This window comes from Cetorhinus maximus, chromosome 2 (genome assembly GCF_964194155.1).
Source record: "Cetorhinus maximus chromosome 2, sCetMax3.hap1.1, whole genome shotgun sequence".
In the NCBI taxonomy this organism is placed as follows: Eukaryota; Metazoa; Chordata; class Chondrichthyes; order Lamniformes; family Cetorhinidae; genus Cetorhinus; species Cetorhinus maximus.
This window is the reverse complement of record NC_135880.1, coordinates 219,590,569-219,605,301: the sequence shown is the minus strand read 5'-3', so window position 1 is coordinate 219,605,301 and position 14,733 is coordinate 219,590,569. Positions and strand designations below refer to the sequence as shown.

At 40.1% G+C, this 14,733-nt stretch overlaps 1 protein-coding gene across 9 annotated transcripts in view; it reads left to right on the top strand.

The window, feature by feature from the left end:
- The window catches only part of cep164 (centrosomal protein 164), a 209,497-nt gene extending 202,886 nt beyond the window's left edge, over positions 1-6,611 (top strand). For all 9 annotated transcript variants that reach the window (XM_078532883.1, XM_078532867.1, XM_078532859.1 and 6 more), the window contains 2 exons: positions 2,415-2,537; positions 6,197-6,611. In XM_078532883.1, the coding sequence (XP_078389009.1) occupies positions 2,415-2,537; positions 6,197-6,293 (220 nt within the window). In that variant the 3' untranslated portion in view covers positions 6,294-6,611. The remainder of the gene's footprint in view (positions 1-2,414; positions 2,538-6,196) is intronic.
- The last annotated feature ends 8,122 nt before the right edge of the window (positions 6,612-14,733 follow it).

Here is a 14,733-nt window from a genome sequence, read left to right as displayed (position 1 = left end):
TGTCCATTCTTGCCCCAAATCCATATTTCAAAGCTATTTAATAATTTGGTCTCCTCTTTCTGTAAGGAACTATAAGGTCACACCCATACAAAACAACACTCCAAATCAAACTCTTTACAAGTTGTTTCTTGAGGGTTGTTCATTTTCAGTTTTCCAGTCAACAATTGCCTCTTCTTCCTAAATGCAGCCTTTCCCATTGCTATCCCACTGTGTCTCCTGCCAGCGCAAGATGGCCACCGATACCTGTCTACGCATGCGCACTTGTCTGCGCAGAAAACCAATAGCGTCATTTTCAGGAGTCACAATGCCGGTTGGATCTTAGTCTCACCCCGTCTCTGAGTCCCGTGGTGGGCGGGCAGTCAGGGCGCAGTCTCCCCACAGTTCCCGAGAGTCGAGATGGTGAGGGAGGGGAGGCTTCTGATCCACCCGGTGATGGCCATAATTGCGGATTACAACCTCCATACCCTGCCCTGTTAAGCCGTGGATTAAAGGGAAGAGGCTTCGGAGTGGGAAATTCAGAAACTGCAGGGAGGCCGCGCCTTGACTGGCCGCCCGCTGCAGGGCTCAGAAACTGGATGAATAGCTTCAGGACTGTCTCCCTACAGACCACTGACAGCCTAATTAGGCAACCCTTTAACTTCTGTAAATTTGCATGCATTAAGTACTTTTAAACAAAGTACTTCTACTTTTCATAAAACTTTATTTAAGAAAACACAATGAAACTATTTGAAATGTCCTCTTTTAAAAAGGACCGTGGCATCCTGCCGTGATGATTTGAATGGCGCAATCTTTGGTCCTGGCCTACTCCATCGCTCTCAATGATATAACGTAGCAACACAGATGAACAGCGTGTGAACTGCGTTGGCAGGAAACACAGTCTTGCTATCCTTGTTATTATTTCTTTGTTGCACTTTCAAACTGCAGGTATTATGCTTCCTAAATTCCTGCACCTGTTCCAGTTCTTTTCCTCCTCTGAATTATATGAATATTTCTTGGTGACTTTGAGATATGCATCACTTTGGTTTTGCCGATGTTCACTTTCATCCCAAAGTTCATGCCTGCTGTCACTAGTCTATCTACTAGTTCTTTTAATCTTTCACCTGTGCTTGCTACAAGCACTTTGTCATCTGCAAATCTAACTGATGTTAATTTTTGTCCCCCCAAATTTTAACTCCAGATTCTGTGTCTTCAAACACTTCTTTAATCATTACTTCTTCGTAGACATTGAAGAGGACTGGTGATAAACACCACCCTTGTCAAACTCCCCCCCCCAATTACAAGTGATTCCAGTTCCCTGTTGGCTGCTCCCACTGTTGCTGGTTGTTCCATGTACAGATTTCTTATGAGTCGCCTATCTTTCCAGTCTATTCCAGTGTTGCTCAGCACAGCTATAGGGGTACTGTAATTGGCCTTGGTGTCCCTGGGTTAGGAACAAGAGATTGATTGTTATTGAATGAAAGAGCAGGAAGAGAGTAGGGAGCTGTAACTGCGAGATGCAAGCTAGCATATGGAGTGAAAACCTCACAGACATGCACCCATTTGTAACTATGTTTAAGGGTAAATTGTAGCAAACATCTATATGAACACGATTGGGCTTGGCTTTTGATGATTCCTGCAGTCATTTAGGCACCTTTAAGGGCGCAGTCACCTGTTGGGGAAACTGTCAAGATGGGATAAAATGCTGATTTTTACACACTGCCCGATTTTACTCTTTAATAAAATCAGAGGAAAGCAAGGTTTAAAAACCACATTCTAATTGACTCTATGGGATTCCCACCAGGCAAGTTAGGTTAAAATTGCTCCCCTAAACTTCCAGAGTCTCAAATTGGACAAGCTACTAGACAGTGACTAGAGCTATATAAACGCTACACCTTAAGTGAGTGGAGAACAAGGTGGAAGGAGAGAAAGGGAAAATAAACACACCCCCATAGTGCTTTTTTAAATCTACTCCTACCAATCTGATACTTGGGACCATATTAGCAGCAATAAGTTAAATATGTCAAATGTGACCACAATAAGAATTATTGTCAAGCAACTTAGAACAGCTGCTTAACCTTGCTATGCAGCTTTTGTGCAGTTGGACATTTCTCTTTCCGATGCTTATTCTGTAAGGACCAGGGCACATGCACCAAAGCATTTTTAATGCAAAACGGTAAGTTTCTGGGTCAGTTGAAATGGTAGCCAAATAATCCAATCAGCAATGGCAAAAAAGCCTTAGCTAGATAATGGCCACAATGAAATATCAATGAACAAAAAAGGTCATCAACCTGTCTTAAGATGTTGTTTTCCTGTTTTTATATATTTTGGCACTCAAATAAAGGTGGCAAAGTTGTACAATCTATATTCTTATGGTTGATCTCTATTTTAAGTTACTGTTTTGCTGACATTTTTTAATTAAATGTTATTTCTCGCAGTGACCAGGTAAAAATGCTACAGAAATCACATTCCAAGATTACACAAGGGGACAGAAACTCTATTCAAGGAATGATCGACGCTAATAAGAAATGGCTGGAAAGCTTCAAAAAGGACCCAAAAATGTATCCTTCAAAAAATTCTGAAACCATATTTAGTGCTTATTAGCACAGAGATTAAAGGGCCCTTCTGTCAGCTTTGATTTAATTATGTGAATCTTTTAAAAGGTCATGGAGTCAGTTCACTTCAACCAAAAATAATGTATTATTAAGTAAAGCATTACTTTAAGCACCTGATTTAACACTGGTAACACAGCACAAAATGATGGTAGTTATTTGTGCCAATTCTTGGTTATTCATGACGTTGTTAAGCTAAAGAGCAGACTTTTTAAAACCACATAAATGTTTCTGCAGTAGCGGGGGTGTAGCAGCTGTTGTGGCATCAGAAGAGGGGAAGAAGCACGCCTGCATCTGTCGCTGAGTTAATCCATGGCTCATAGAAATGGAAGACGTCAAATAATATACCCAGAGGAGATTGAGGTCATAACAACATAAGTGGAATTACACAGAGAATAACATTCTTTAAAACTATATTTTAAACAATGATTATTTTTCCCTCATGGAAAAGTGGATGAATGATGAATGAGTTGTTGCAGAGATGGGCTTCACTGTAAACCGGTGTTAGGTGAGCTAGACTGTGTCTAATTAAGCAGTATCTCCACAGAATTAATTAAAAGAAATTATGGGAAGAATTCTCCCCCCATGTCAAGGGGGAAGTGCAGGAACGGGCACAGGCAGGCGCAATTGGCGCCCCCGATTGGGAGCTCGCCACCATTTTACGTGGGTGGGCCAATTAAGGTCCGCCCAGCGTGATGTCCGCCAGGAAGCGCTGTGCGCTCCTTGTGCGGGTGAGGGGGGATTCCCTCAGCCAGGAATGCGCTGTTTCGCGCATTTGCACGAAAGAGTGCACTCACCTCCCTGAGGCTAAGGGCTGCCTCAGGGAGATCAGTGAAAAATTTTAAAATGGTAAAGGTGCACAAACAAAATTTCCCATGACGTGTCCCCTCATGAGACACTGTCACATGAGTTGGGACATGTCTATCACTTTAAATCAAATATTTATTAAATTTTTAAAAACCCTCATGAAACCTCATCCCGCCCGTGGATGAGGTTTCATGCTTTTTCTGAAGCCCGCCAGGGCTCCCGGCCTGCCTGCCAGCCTTAAGGCTAGACAGGCAGGTTCGTTAATTATGTCAATTAGTTTTTAAATGGCCTCAATAGGCCGTTGACAGGTTGGCGGGCACACAGCTGATTTGGCTGCGCCCCCACCAACCTGAAAATTGAAATGACGTCGGGAGTTCTGCCCAATGTCATCCCGCGTCATTTTATGCGTCGGCGAGTGGGCCACCGACCTAAAGATGCTGGCCTATAGGTTTAAATGCCTGGATTATGAAATTAATCTTTTTTCCCCGTATAATTGCTTATTCTAGTAGTTGATGGTGTCTGTAACCTTATTTTGAAGGCAATACCTTTTTATCTTAATGGGTTCATTTTTTCCATATTTTTTCCCCATTTGATTATTCTTGGAGTTGTAATTTTGCCTTGGAAATTTCAGGGAAAATCGTTGATTGGTCATGTTAAGGAGAAACTGAGACCCTTTTAAGCAGAACAAAGGTTAAGAGTGTACCTGATAGAAGTGTTCAAAATTATGAAGGGTAAATAGGAAAAAGAGCTATTTCACTGGTCCCTGAGTCACTAAAATGAATAAATTTAAGATTACCTATAGAACAAAAGGTTGGGGTATTTTCTTTACAGTTATTAGGGTATCAAATGCCCCAACAGAAACTGCGTGGAGGCAGGATATTTTGGCTTTTGAAAAGGAAGTCCACAGTCTGTAAATAATGTGTGTATTTGTTTTGTATTGTGTAGTGATGGTTCTATCTGTGGCTTGTTGGAGAAGAGGTGCTGGAGACATTGCGTATTAATGAGTCAGATCTGAGAGTTTCCTAGTTGGTGATTTTCCTGGCCCTTTCAATCAACAGACTCTGACACAAGGCTGTTGCATCTGTAGGCTCTGCAGTCTTGTATGTACCTTAAGGGGTCCAGGCTTATGAGGATTCTGAGGCAGGTCAGACTGGAGATGGAAGGGAATATTGCTGAGCATTAAAGATGCAGGCTGACCAAGTGCACTCCCATAGCGAGCTTGCAGCAATATGAGTTTGTTTGAATTCTGGATAACGTAATTAGCTTTTTTTAAGGTAAGGAAGGCTTTTTGTTAATAGCATTCACCCCATTCATCTGAGCTTCTATGCTATGAGTGAAAGGTAGATTTGCTACCAGGGCCCATGTTGGAGAGTGATGTGGAATGAGGAAGAAACAGGTAGGTGCTTTTAAGGGACTCCAAGAGTAAAAATCACCATAGAGAAAATTGGGGATCCATTGCTTCTGTGACAAAGGTAAAACTATAATCATGAATGTTGAACAGGAACCAACGGTAATTTTTAAAATCAAAGATTGTGGAGGGAGAATTGGCATGATGCTATACATTTCTATTTTTTGAGGTTTTATCCTGCCTCATTTTCCATGGTCTTCATGAGCAAAGCACCAACAGTAGCCAAGCGACTGAAAGAAACCCCTGCTCCAGAGAGCTATAAATGCCATTTTGTACAAGTCACAAGAAACTGTGCAATGGTGCCCATTAATGAACTGCTGTGATTTATCTCCTCTCTGACCTTTAAGTACCATCTGCTGCAGTGGTTATGAATCATTCTGTGAAGAAAAGGACACGAGCTTTAATTAATTCCCAATTCAATTTTAATTTTATTTTCCAGTCTTGTACAATTGTAGGGACATTGTATTGGCCACAGGAACTTGACCTGCACTTGATGCCTCCCCAAAGCTATCTCCATGAGCCCAGGAACTGTATGGCATGGGAGACCTTACACGCATGAAGATTTGTTGTGCCATTTTTTTAACCTCATGTTTAGACCTGTCACTCTGCTGCCTGTTTAAAAAGAATTAGCTTTTCATTTGTTTTTATTTGAGTTAAACTGCTCTGGTGGCCTCATCGGTAGAAATGGCTTGGAGGAATCACTGAGGCTGATGGCTTGAGGCAACTGAACTGACACGAATAAAGATGTAACCCAGGATGCTTCAACTGTATATCAGTTGAGCTGCTTCACTTATTTTCTCGGTAATTCCTCAGTTCTTGGAATGACTTCAGCAGCACTAAGATGTTAAATAGTAGAATGCTAAAGGTAACTTGAAAATACTTTTTCCATGTTCTTTTTTGCCGTCCTGATGATAATATAACTCCCTCATTAACAATGAGATGAGTAAAATGCCCTTAGATTAAATTTTTTTATTCATTCCTGGAATATGGGCATCACTGGCTAGGCCAGCATTTATTGCCCATCCCTAACTGAAAAGGTGATGGTGAGCCACCTTCCTGAACCGCTGCAGTGCTATTAGGTAAGGGAGTCCAGAATTTTGACCCAGCGGGCCTTGATTAATATCATGAAGTTTCCAAGTTGGATAGTTCGGGGCATGTTTTGAAACATTATCAAAAGCTGAGTGTTTTTAGGTGGTCTTTTTGGGGAATTCGGGGAATCCTAGAAGAAAGACATTTACATTTGGGCCTTATGATGTCTCTTAGAAACTTCTTCAAGCCTTTTACGTACTTTGAAATGCAGTGACTGTTACTGCCATGTAAATAAACATTGTGCACAGCAAAATCTCACGCTGATATCAAAATATTATTACTTTTCCTTTACGTACATTCTCAGTCCTCTCTTCACGAGAACAAGCAGGACCCCCTCCGCGCAAGGTTTAATTCAGCTTGGATTGGATGAAAACAATCAAATCAAAGTCTACCACTTTTGAAAAGCTGAGGTTTTCTAATGGTAGTTTCACTGTATCTGATGGATGGGTGCAGTTAAATAATATGCTGTCTGATTATAAACCAGCCCTAAAACCCCTTCTTGCAAAGCACCTATTTAATAAACTATAATAGTAATTCATTTGAATCTGTTATAGTTAGCAATAAAGTATTTTCTACCCAGCATTTTTCTAAATAACCCAAGTGATTATTTAGCATGTTATGTACAAAGTACCAAAAACTGTGGTTATGGCGGTTACCTTGCATTCTGCCAAAGGTATAACAGATTGAAATGTGCATAAAATGCTTTATTTATTTTCAAATGCATTGATTTGATGTTTTCATTTTGCATAATAATGCAGAGTTATTGTTGTGTCATTTATTGGCCAGAAGACAACCTGGAGCTGGACATATAGGAGAGTGTAAGCATTTGCAGAGGAACTCCTCTTCTCAGGCTATATTTTCTTTTGCAAATCCAATCCATGGTTCATATTATATTCAAAATGTGAGGTTGCATAGGTTGCCTCCAGATGTCACCTGTACAAGACTTTCCCTGGCACTTCAATACCAAGCAGTTACAAATGACAGGCCAGTTGTTGTTTGTCTGTTCACGTACATTTCCCCAATACAAGGCTGGAATTCAATGTTTATAAATTTTCACTCTCCATTCCTTTATCAGACAAGTATAAGGGCTCTACTTCTGACTGAACATTGATAGTCAAGAAAACAAGTGCTTTTAGAGCATGTAAAGGGCATTAGCTCTATCACATCCCCTCCTTTTAATCAATCTCTGCTTCATCTACCCGTGTTTCATCATTTTCTTCAATCACTTTTCTTTCCATGAACACATCTAATTTACTCTTGAGGTTATATATACTGTATACTTCAATAGCTTTCACTGGTAACTTATTCCACAGTCTGTTACTCATTCTATAAGAAAGATTTATCAGTTTTCCCATATTAGTTCTAATCATTTTGTGTCCTTGGTACTGAAACTCTTGTCTTATTGAACAATTGGCCTGAATCAACTGTCTCGAGCTCCTTCTGTGAGGTCATCTCAAAGTCTTTTTCCGAAGTCTAACCTTGTTAAAGAAAAACAGAAAATGTTGGAAATACTCAGCAGGCTTGGCAGCATCAGTGGGGAGAGAAACAGGTTTAACTTTTCAGGTCAATAACCTTTCATCAAAACTGGGAAATATTAGAAATGTAATAGGTTTTAAGCAGGTGAAGCGGGGGAAGGGTGCAAATAGAACAAAAGGGAAGATCTGTGATAAGGTAGAGGACAGGAGAGATTAAATTACAAAAGGATTGGTGATGCAGGGCCAAGACTTTAGCCATTTATTTACAGTGTATACAGTTGTAAAATCCATTCCTGTTTATTAATATCATCAATTCTACATTCAATGCTTCTAATGGCTTCTTGAATATTTTTACTTGCTTTTTGTCTTTGATTTATCAAATGCTCAAACCTATCAATACCTTTATTGTACAGTTTCCTCTATCCCAAATTCTCTTTATAACTCCATTTAACCACATTATAACCTCTGTTGCCCTTGAATCTATTTGGTTTTAGCCAGATTTAATTTTGAGTGTAACATTAGTAATAGTTAGTTAAATACTAGGCACCTGTTATTCTGTGCATTGATCAACCAGAGAGTTTGACAATGCAAAAGACAATGTGACAACAGCAGGCCTCAAACCAGGCTTCAAAAAATTCAGCTCAATTTAATTAATTTTAATAAAGCAGGATTTTGCACTTTAATTTGAATTTTTTAATTTGTTTATGGGATGTGGGCATCACTGGCAAGGCTAACATTTATTCCCCATCCCTTACTGCCCCTGAGAAGGTGGTGAACAGCCTTCTTGAATTACTGCAGTCTTTGTGCTGTAGGTACATCCATAGTGCTGTTATGACAAGTAAACCAAAGTAAATAACTTTGAATTAAGATAGACAGTTTGGCCCTGAGAAAGTTAGGCTAAGATTGCTGTTGTTTTACTTTGGCCTAAATTTAAATAGATGACAACAGAAAAATTCAGAATGAAAGCTTTGTGAGAAAAATAGCACCTTCCCCAGCCTTGTGGGAAATATTTAAATCCTATATGTCTGTGATGAAGAAACCTGTGCGTTTCTTGCATGTTTGTGGTCCTTTGTAGAGTGGAATTTAAAAGTCAAATTGTCATTACTACACAGTACTAAACCAAGCCTTGTACGCAGTTTATGATACCTTGAAACTGCATCGCTCAAGGGTACAAAAATAGACAAGCATGCAATACTTTAGAAAGTGTTCTAATTCAATTGCCAGACTTGAAATTAGAAGTACTAATTTCAACATTTCCCCAGGTAAAAGTATGACATAAATATGCCGGATATTATGCATATTTCATTAGGCTCTGCCTTATGTGGAACATGTTTGGCTCTCTGACCCTAATTATCATACCAGTTAAAGTGGTATCTTCAAAAGTGTGACGAAGCTGATTAGAGTTGAAATGAAGGGTGCTGAATGGCAAACTACCATTAATTAAGCAGCAGTGAATGTCTGAGTTTCCCTACTGAATTGGGTTGAACCTGTCAATTTTTCCATCTTCTCCATATACATGAAGCCCAGTATTGTTAAAACATATTGACTGTTATTTCCTGGTGATCAACTTTTTCGCAGAATTTCGTGGGCTGGGGTGGAGGGGCACGATAATTGTGTCCAACAAGAGAAAAGCCTCGGAGTGACAATATATAAAGTAGGAGTGCCTGAGGCAAAGAAGAAGGAAAGAACTTGCACTTATATAGCGTCTTTCACAATCTCAGGACATCCCAAAATGCTTTACTCACAACGAAGTATAATCTTTGTTGTAACGTGGGAAACATAACAACCAAATTGTGCAAGGTTCCACAGGCAGTAACGTGATGATGACCAGACAACCTGTTTTAGTGATGCCAGTTGAGGGATAGTTTTTTTAAAATTCATTCATGGGATGTAGGCGGGCAAGGCCAGCATTTATTGCCCATCACTAATTGAGAAGGTAGTGATGAGCTACTTTATTGAACCGCTGTAGTCCATGTGGTGTAGGTACACCCACAGTGCTGTTAGGAAGGGAGTTCCAGGATTTTGACCCAGCGACAGTGAAGGAACAGCGATATATCTCCAAGTCAGGGTGGTAGGTGGCTTGGAGGGCAACTTCCAGGTGGTGGTGTTCCTGTGTGTCTGCTGCCCTTGTCCTTCCAGGTGGTGGAGGGTTTGGAAGGTGCTGTCTAAGGAGGCTTGGTGAGTTCCTGTGGTGCAGCTGGTAGATGGTACATAAATATTGACCAGAATCTAGGAGAACTTTCCTCCTCTACTTCATACACACCATAAGATCTTTTGTGCCTCCTGAGAGGACAGACAAAGCCTTGGTTTAAAATCTCATATGAAAGCTGACACCTCAAACAGTGAAGCACTTCCTCAGTACCATACTGAAATGTCAGCCTAGTTTGAGCGCTCAAGTCTTTGGGGTAGGACTTCAACCCACAGCCTTTGAGTCAGACGAAAGAGTGCTATTGCTGAGCTAAGGCTGGCACACATTATCTCTCAGTTCAGATGTTGATTATATAGCACAAGAAGTTTGCTTTTATGGCTTGATGCCATTTGAGTTTTTAATGAGGTTACTGATATTTGGACAAGATATTACATTTATAAGTGAAACTTATAACTTCTCAGTGCACCTCAGTGTAGCCATGGATAGTTTAGCATCGTCATCTGGCCCATCGTGTCTGCACTAGCTCTCCAAATGAACATTTCAGCTAGTGCCATTCTCCTGCCTTTTTCCCCGTAACCCTGCAGATTGTTCTGTTCAAATAATCATCTAGTTTCTTCTTGAATGCCTCGATTGAGCCTGCCTCCACCACACTCCCAGACAGTGCATTCCAGACCCTAACTGCTTGCTGTGTGAAACACCCGGGCATTGTAAGCTGTCAGGTGAGAGGTCACTGATGAGAGCGGGTTAATAAACCCTGGGGGGGTGGGGAGAGGGAGCAGGGTTTACAAATACTGAATGCGACCCACAGCCGAATATTAAACAATGAACATTCACTGCTCTCACTCTCCGCCGTTTCTGGCCCGTCTCCAGCACCAACCTCAACCAATAGTAATGTGTATTTTGATTAAACTTCCTGTCATGTGTTGATATGTTAATTTATGAAGCTGTCAAGCAACTGAAAAATCTCCTTAGCTGTTATTCTGGTAGGCAGCAACTGACAAAACAAAATGTTCTCCTGTTTTGCACCTACTGCACGTAAACCAAAACGTGAGCTGAGCCTCTCCAGCTACAGAGCAAAGTGTTGGTTGCTAATGACACGGTTCACTAATTGTCTGACGACATAGTTGACCATATCGTTAATTCGATGTGACATTGGTTGTTAATGGCAATAACTGAATTAATTTTAGGGCCTTCTCTCCAAAGACAGTGACCATGTCTGCAGCCATAGGTAAAATTAATTCCTCTGCTATGTTGGAAGGTTTTCCTGGCTTTGCAACTCTATCACTCACTGAGTGTGAGGCTTTAAGGGCCTTAATATTGTCATCTGCAGCAGAGCACAAAACTGCCATGCTCCCCATCAGCTGTGTGGGCGTCCATTTAAAAAAAATTGGCAGTTTTTCCTTGTCTTCATGTTTTGTTTCCAAGTGGAAGTTATAGTTTTAGGCTGTTATTCAACGGGACTTTACCACATAACACACATTGAAGCTGAGGGTATTCACTAGCTCAAGTCCAAGTAAATCCCATTCTGAAGCAGTTTTTGTCACACTTATGTCTCTTTGATACAGATCTTGTTTTGTACTTGATGTCAACGTTCCACCTCACAGATTGAGTGTTAGCAGCCTGGCAAGACTGATTTCATCGCTTCACTTCTCATCGTTGATACTTTGTTGTTTTTCTTAATACTACATGTCTTTAACATCTGTCCATATTCACTCTTATGTCCTGGAGATATAGTTATGATGCAGTGTGTATAACTGAAAAGAAACCTGTTCTGAGTTCAGTTAGACTAGACAGTTGCTGAGCAACTGAAACCAGGCTCATTGGAAGTGAGGGCTCTATTTGTCACCATCTCTGTGTATCTGTGTTCTGACTGGTACATCTTGGTAGATTAAGTACTTTAGGTAACACATTCCCACAGAGTTGTAAAACTTTGAGTAGCCTGTCATGAAGATGCAATAAATAATTAAAATAATTAATAAATAAAATGCACCATTAGGCAATTTCTCCCACATTCCTCCCAGAGGCCTATCGGTATGCTTACCACAGTCTGGGAACCTCTGGAGTACATTGCAATCTCCAGGTTTTTGTTTCACCATTGTTGCCCATTTCAAAACTGGGTTCCACTCTCAGACAGTGACTTTTCAGACTGTGGACTGATGAAACAAACTCTGTTTCCTTTCTTGTGGCCTCTATACTGCACTTCCTTATAAGTGTAGCCAAGATGAGCATCTCTGTCAGGAACTAGAACCATCCATACTGTGACAGAGTGCATTGGAGTGTCACCATCCTTCCAGCTCTCTCTTTGTTTCTCCCCATTTATTGAAATATTCCTGCACTAAATAGAATAATTGCGGATACCTTAAATCTAGTTCCATGCAGCACTAGCACAAATTGTCATTGAATTACAAGATAATGTGGGTGATTAACTGTGGGGTTTAGAAAAATTAACATTTATTTTTGGTATGAGGGGATGCTACAAATACAGTTGGTGACCTTGGTGCCCTAACCTCTGATGAACTTCTTTAGTTTTGTTGTTAACATCAGATTTTGTGCAAATTTAAATTTATCAGTTTAGATGCACTCACATTTTTTCTTGTGCTCCACAGATCTCTTGGCTTTACCATAGTTACTGAGACACTGAATAATGCAAGATTCTTAGTAAAACTGTTGTTGTGTTTTGGTTTCTCCAGTAATTTTCCAGACAGTCTGAATTCATCATTGTCCCAAAATGTAATCAGAATCATAATTCACCTTTCCTTCAACTGAGTTTCATTTACCGAGAACCTCTCCACAGTAGGAAGAAATAAATCACGGACTGTTGTTCTTGGAAACTGAATTGTGACAGACATTGGATGGCAAATAGACCATCTTTATACTGTTGCAGAACACATTTTAGTATCTTGTAGAGGCTGTTTTCTTATTTTTCCTAAACATAGACCATCTTGAAAAGCTAGAAAGGGGGTTTGATTTTAACTCTGGTAGGGTTTCGGTGGACGGTTACAGAGTGTGAACCCGGACTACTTTAATTCCTGCACCTCTTTTACAGGCATTTGGGCCATTTCCTGTCAGGGCAGATGAGGAGTAGCTGCTGGTTTCAAAACATCAGGTTGCGAAGGGCCACTTGAATAAATGAAAATAGGTGTAGGGAAATTATGTAGGGAATGCCTCAATTGAGGTATTCAAGAGGGCATTAGATGATTATTTGAATAGAAACAATTTGCAGGGGTACGAGGAAAAGGCAGGGCAATGGCACTAGGTCATAATGCTCATTTGGAGAGCTGTTGCAGACACGATGGGCCGAATGGCTTCCTTCTGTGCCATTGAAATTCTGTGAAATGGGATTCAAGGAAGGTTTCCCAAGGCAAAAAGAGGCCATGACTTTCTCTGTATGGCCCAAGGCTTTGCACAGGCAAGTTTTAGTGTGTGTTTGGGTTTGCACATCTTCCAGGTGGTTCCCAACTCTCTTCAGCCTGACAGAAAAGTCGAGGTAATGCTCCATCTCAGACCTGAGTGAAAAATGACAGTTGGCTCCTGACGACATCATCAATGATGATTCCCAAGCCTTAACTCTTGCCAGCAGTCACCAAAGTTCCTGGGATTGGGATGTGTCTTTTGTGAGAGAGAGTGCATAACAGGGAGATGTGGAGCCGTGGTAATGTAATGGACAAGTAATTCAGAGGCCCAGGCTAATGCTCTGGATTCATTACCTAGCATGGCAGCTGGTGGAATTTGTATTCAATTAATTAAAAATCTGGAATTGAAAGCTATTATCCATAATGGTGACCATGAAACTAACACTTACTTCCTTTAGGGAAGGAAATGTGCCATCCGTACCGGGTCCTGCCTAGGTGTGACTCCAATGGTTGTCTCTTAACAGCTCTCAAGAGCAGTTGGGGATCGGCAACAAATGCTGGCGCCCACATCCCATGAGCGAATGAAAGCAGTAATTCTATCTCTGTGAATTTCTCAGCACCTTAGTTTGGTGATGACTGGCATCGCTCATGTTAGACACCTAGTTAGCCAAACAAAAGTTAGATATCTTGGTCAAGAAATTACATTGTGTGACATTTGTATGCAAACATTTAACTTGTTGATACACAATTACTTTGTCCCCTCTTTTAACAGAGAAATTAATCCTCTCAATTTTAACAGTTTAAGTTAAACTACAAATATCTTTTTACATAAGCCCCAAGCCTCAGTATTGCAGTGTTTAATCTCTGGACTTTTAAAAAATCTTCTGCTTGTTGAAAAATATTCCGCTGAATTTGTAAATCTTAAACAAGCGCTGACAAGCATGTAGGTTATGGAGTTGAGACTAATGCAAAAAAAAAGCATACAATCAAATTGACATGTATATTTGTTGGCTGAACAGTAAACTTTTCTATTTGGGAAAATCCCCTGGTATTTACACACCCCTGGAAAATCTCTGTCCTAACTTAAAGATCATTTCAGCTGCCTGGAGTATAAAGAAAATGCTTGTTATTTGTATATTTCTCTTGTTTATATATTAATAAAATAGAGTTCCGAATTCTTATCACACAACACGTGGCCTAGGCGTAGAGGAGCAGAAATTTTATGGGACCTCCTTTCCAATCATGATTTGAAAACATATGCAGCAAAGGATGTAAAGATGAGGAATCACTTAACATCAAAGTACACACGTGACCTCCAATCCTGTCCCAGTTTTAAGCAAATTGCAGTCCAGATGTTAACTGCAAATGTACCCCAACCCATAGGTTCAGCTTTTGCATAATGATTGATGTTCTGTACAATACTGTAGTTTTCTATTCCAAATTACCAAAAATATGGATTCCACTATTTATCATCTTGTGCAAAGCTTCAATTATGCAAACAAGCTTTAGCTACGTAACGACCTGCTTCCCACCACAAAAAAAATCAAAATCTGAAGTTTAATAATAAAAGATTTTTCGATTATCTTTGTGATCCAGATCATCTTTAAATTTATATGTCAGATATAATTGGCTTCCACACATTGCACATTAATATACATGTGTGAACTTTAGGGAGATTGTCACTTGCGTTAACTGTGTTATTTATACTCTTTCACTTTATTATGGTTCATGATCACTAAGAAAAACCTTTTAGGGAGTTAATCAAGGGCATAGGTAATTTTGCTTTTGTTTTACTTTTTAAAACAATTTGTTTTATTGTGACATCAGCGTAAACTGAAAGGCAAGCACCTTTATCTTTGTTTTT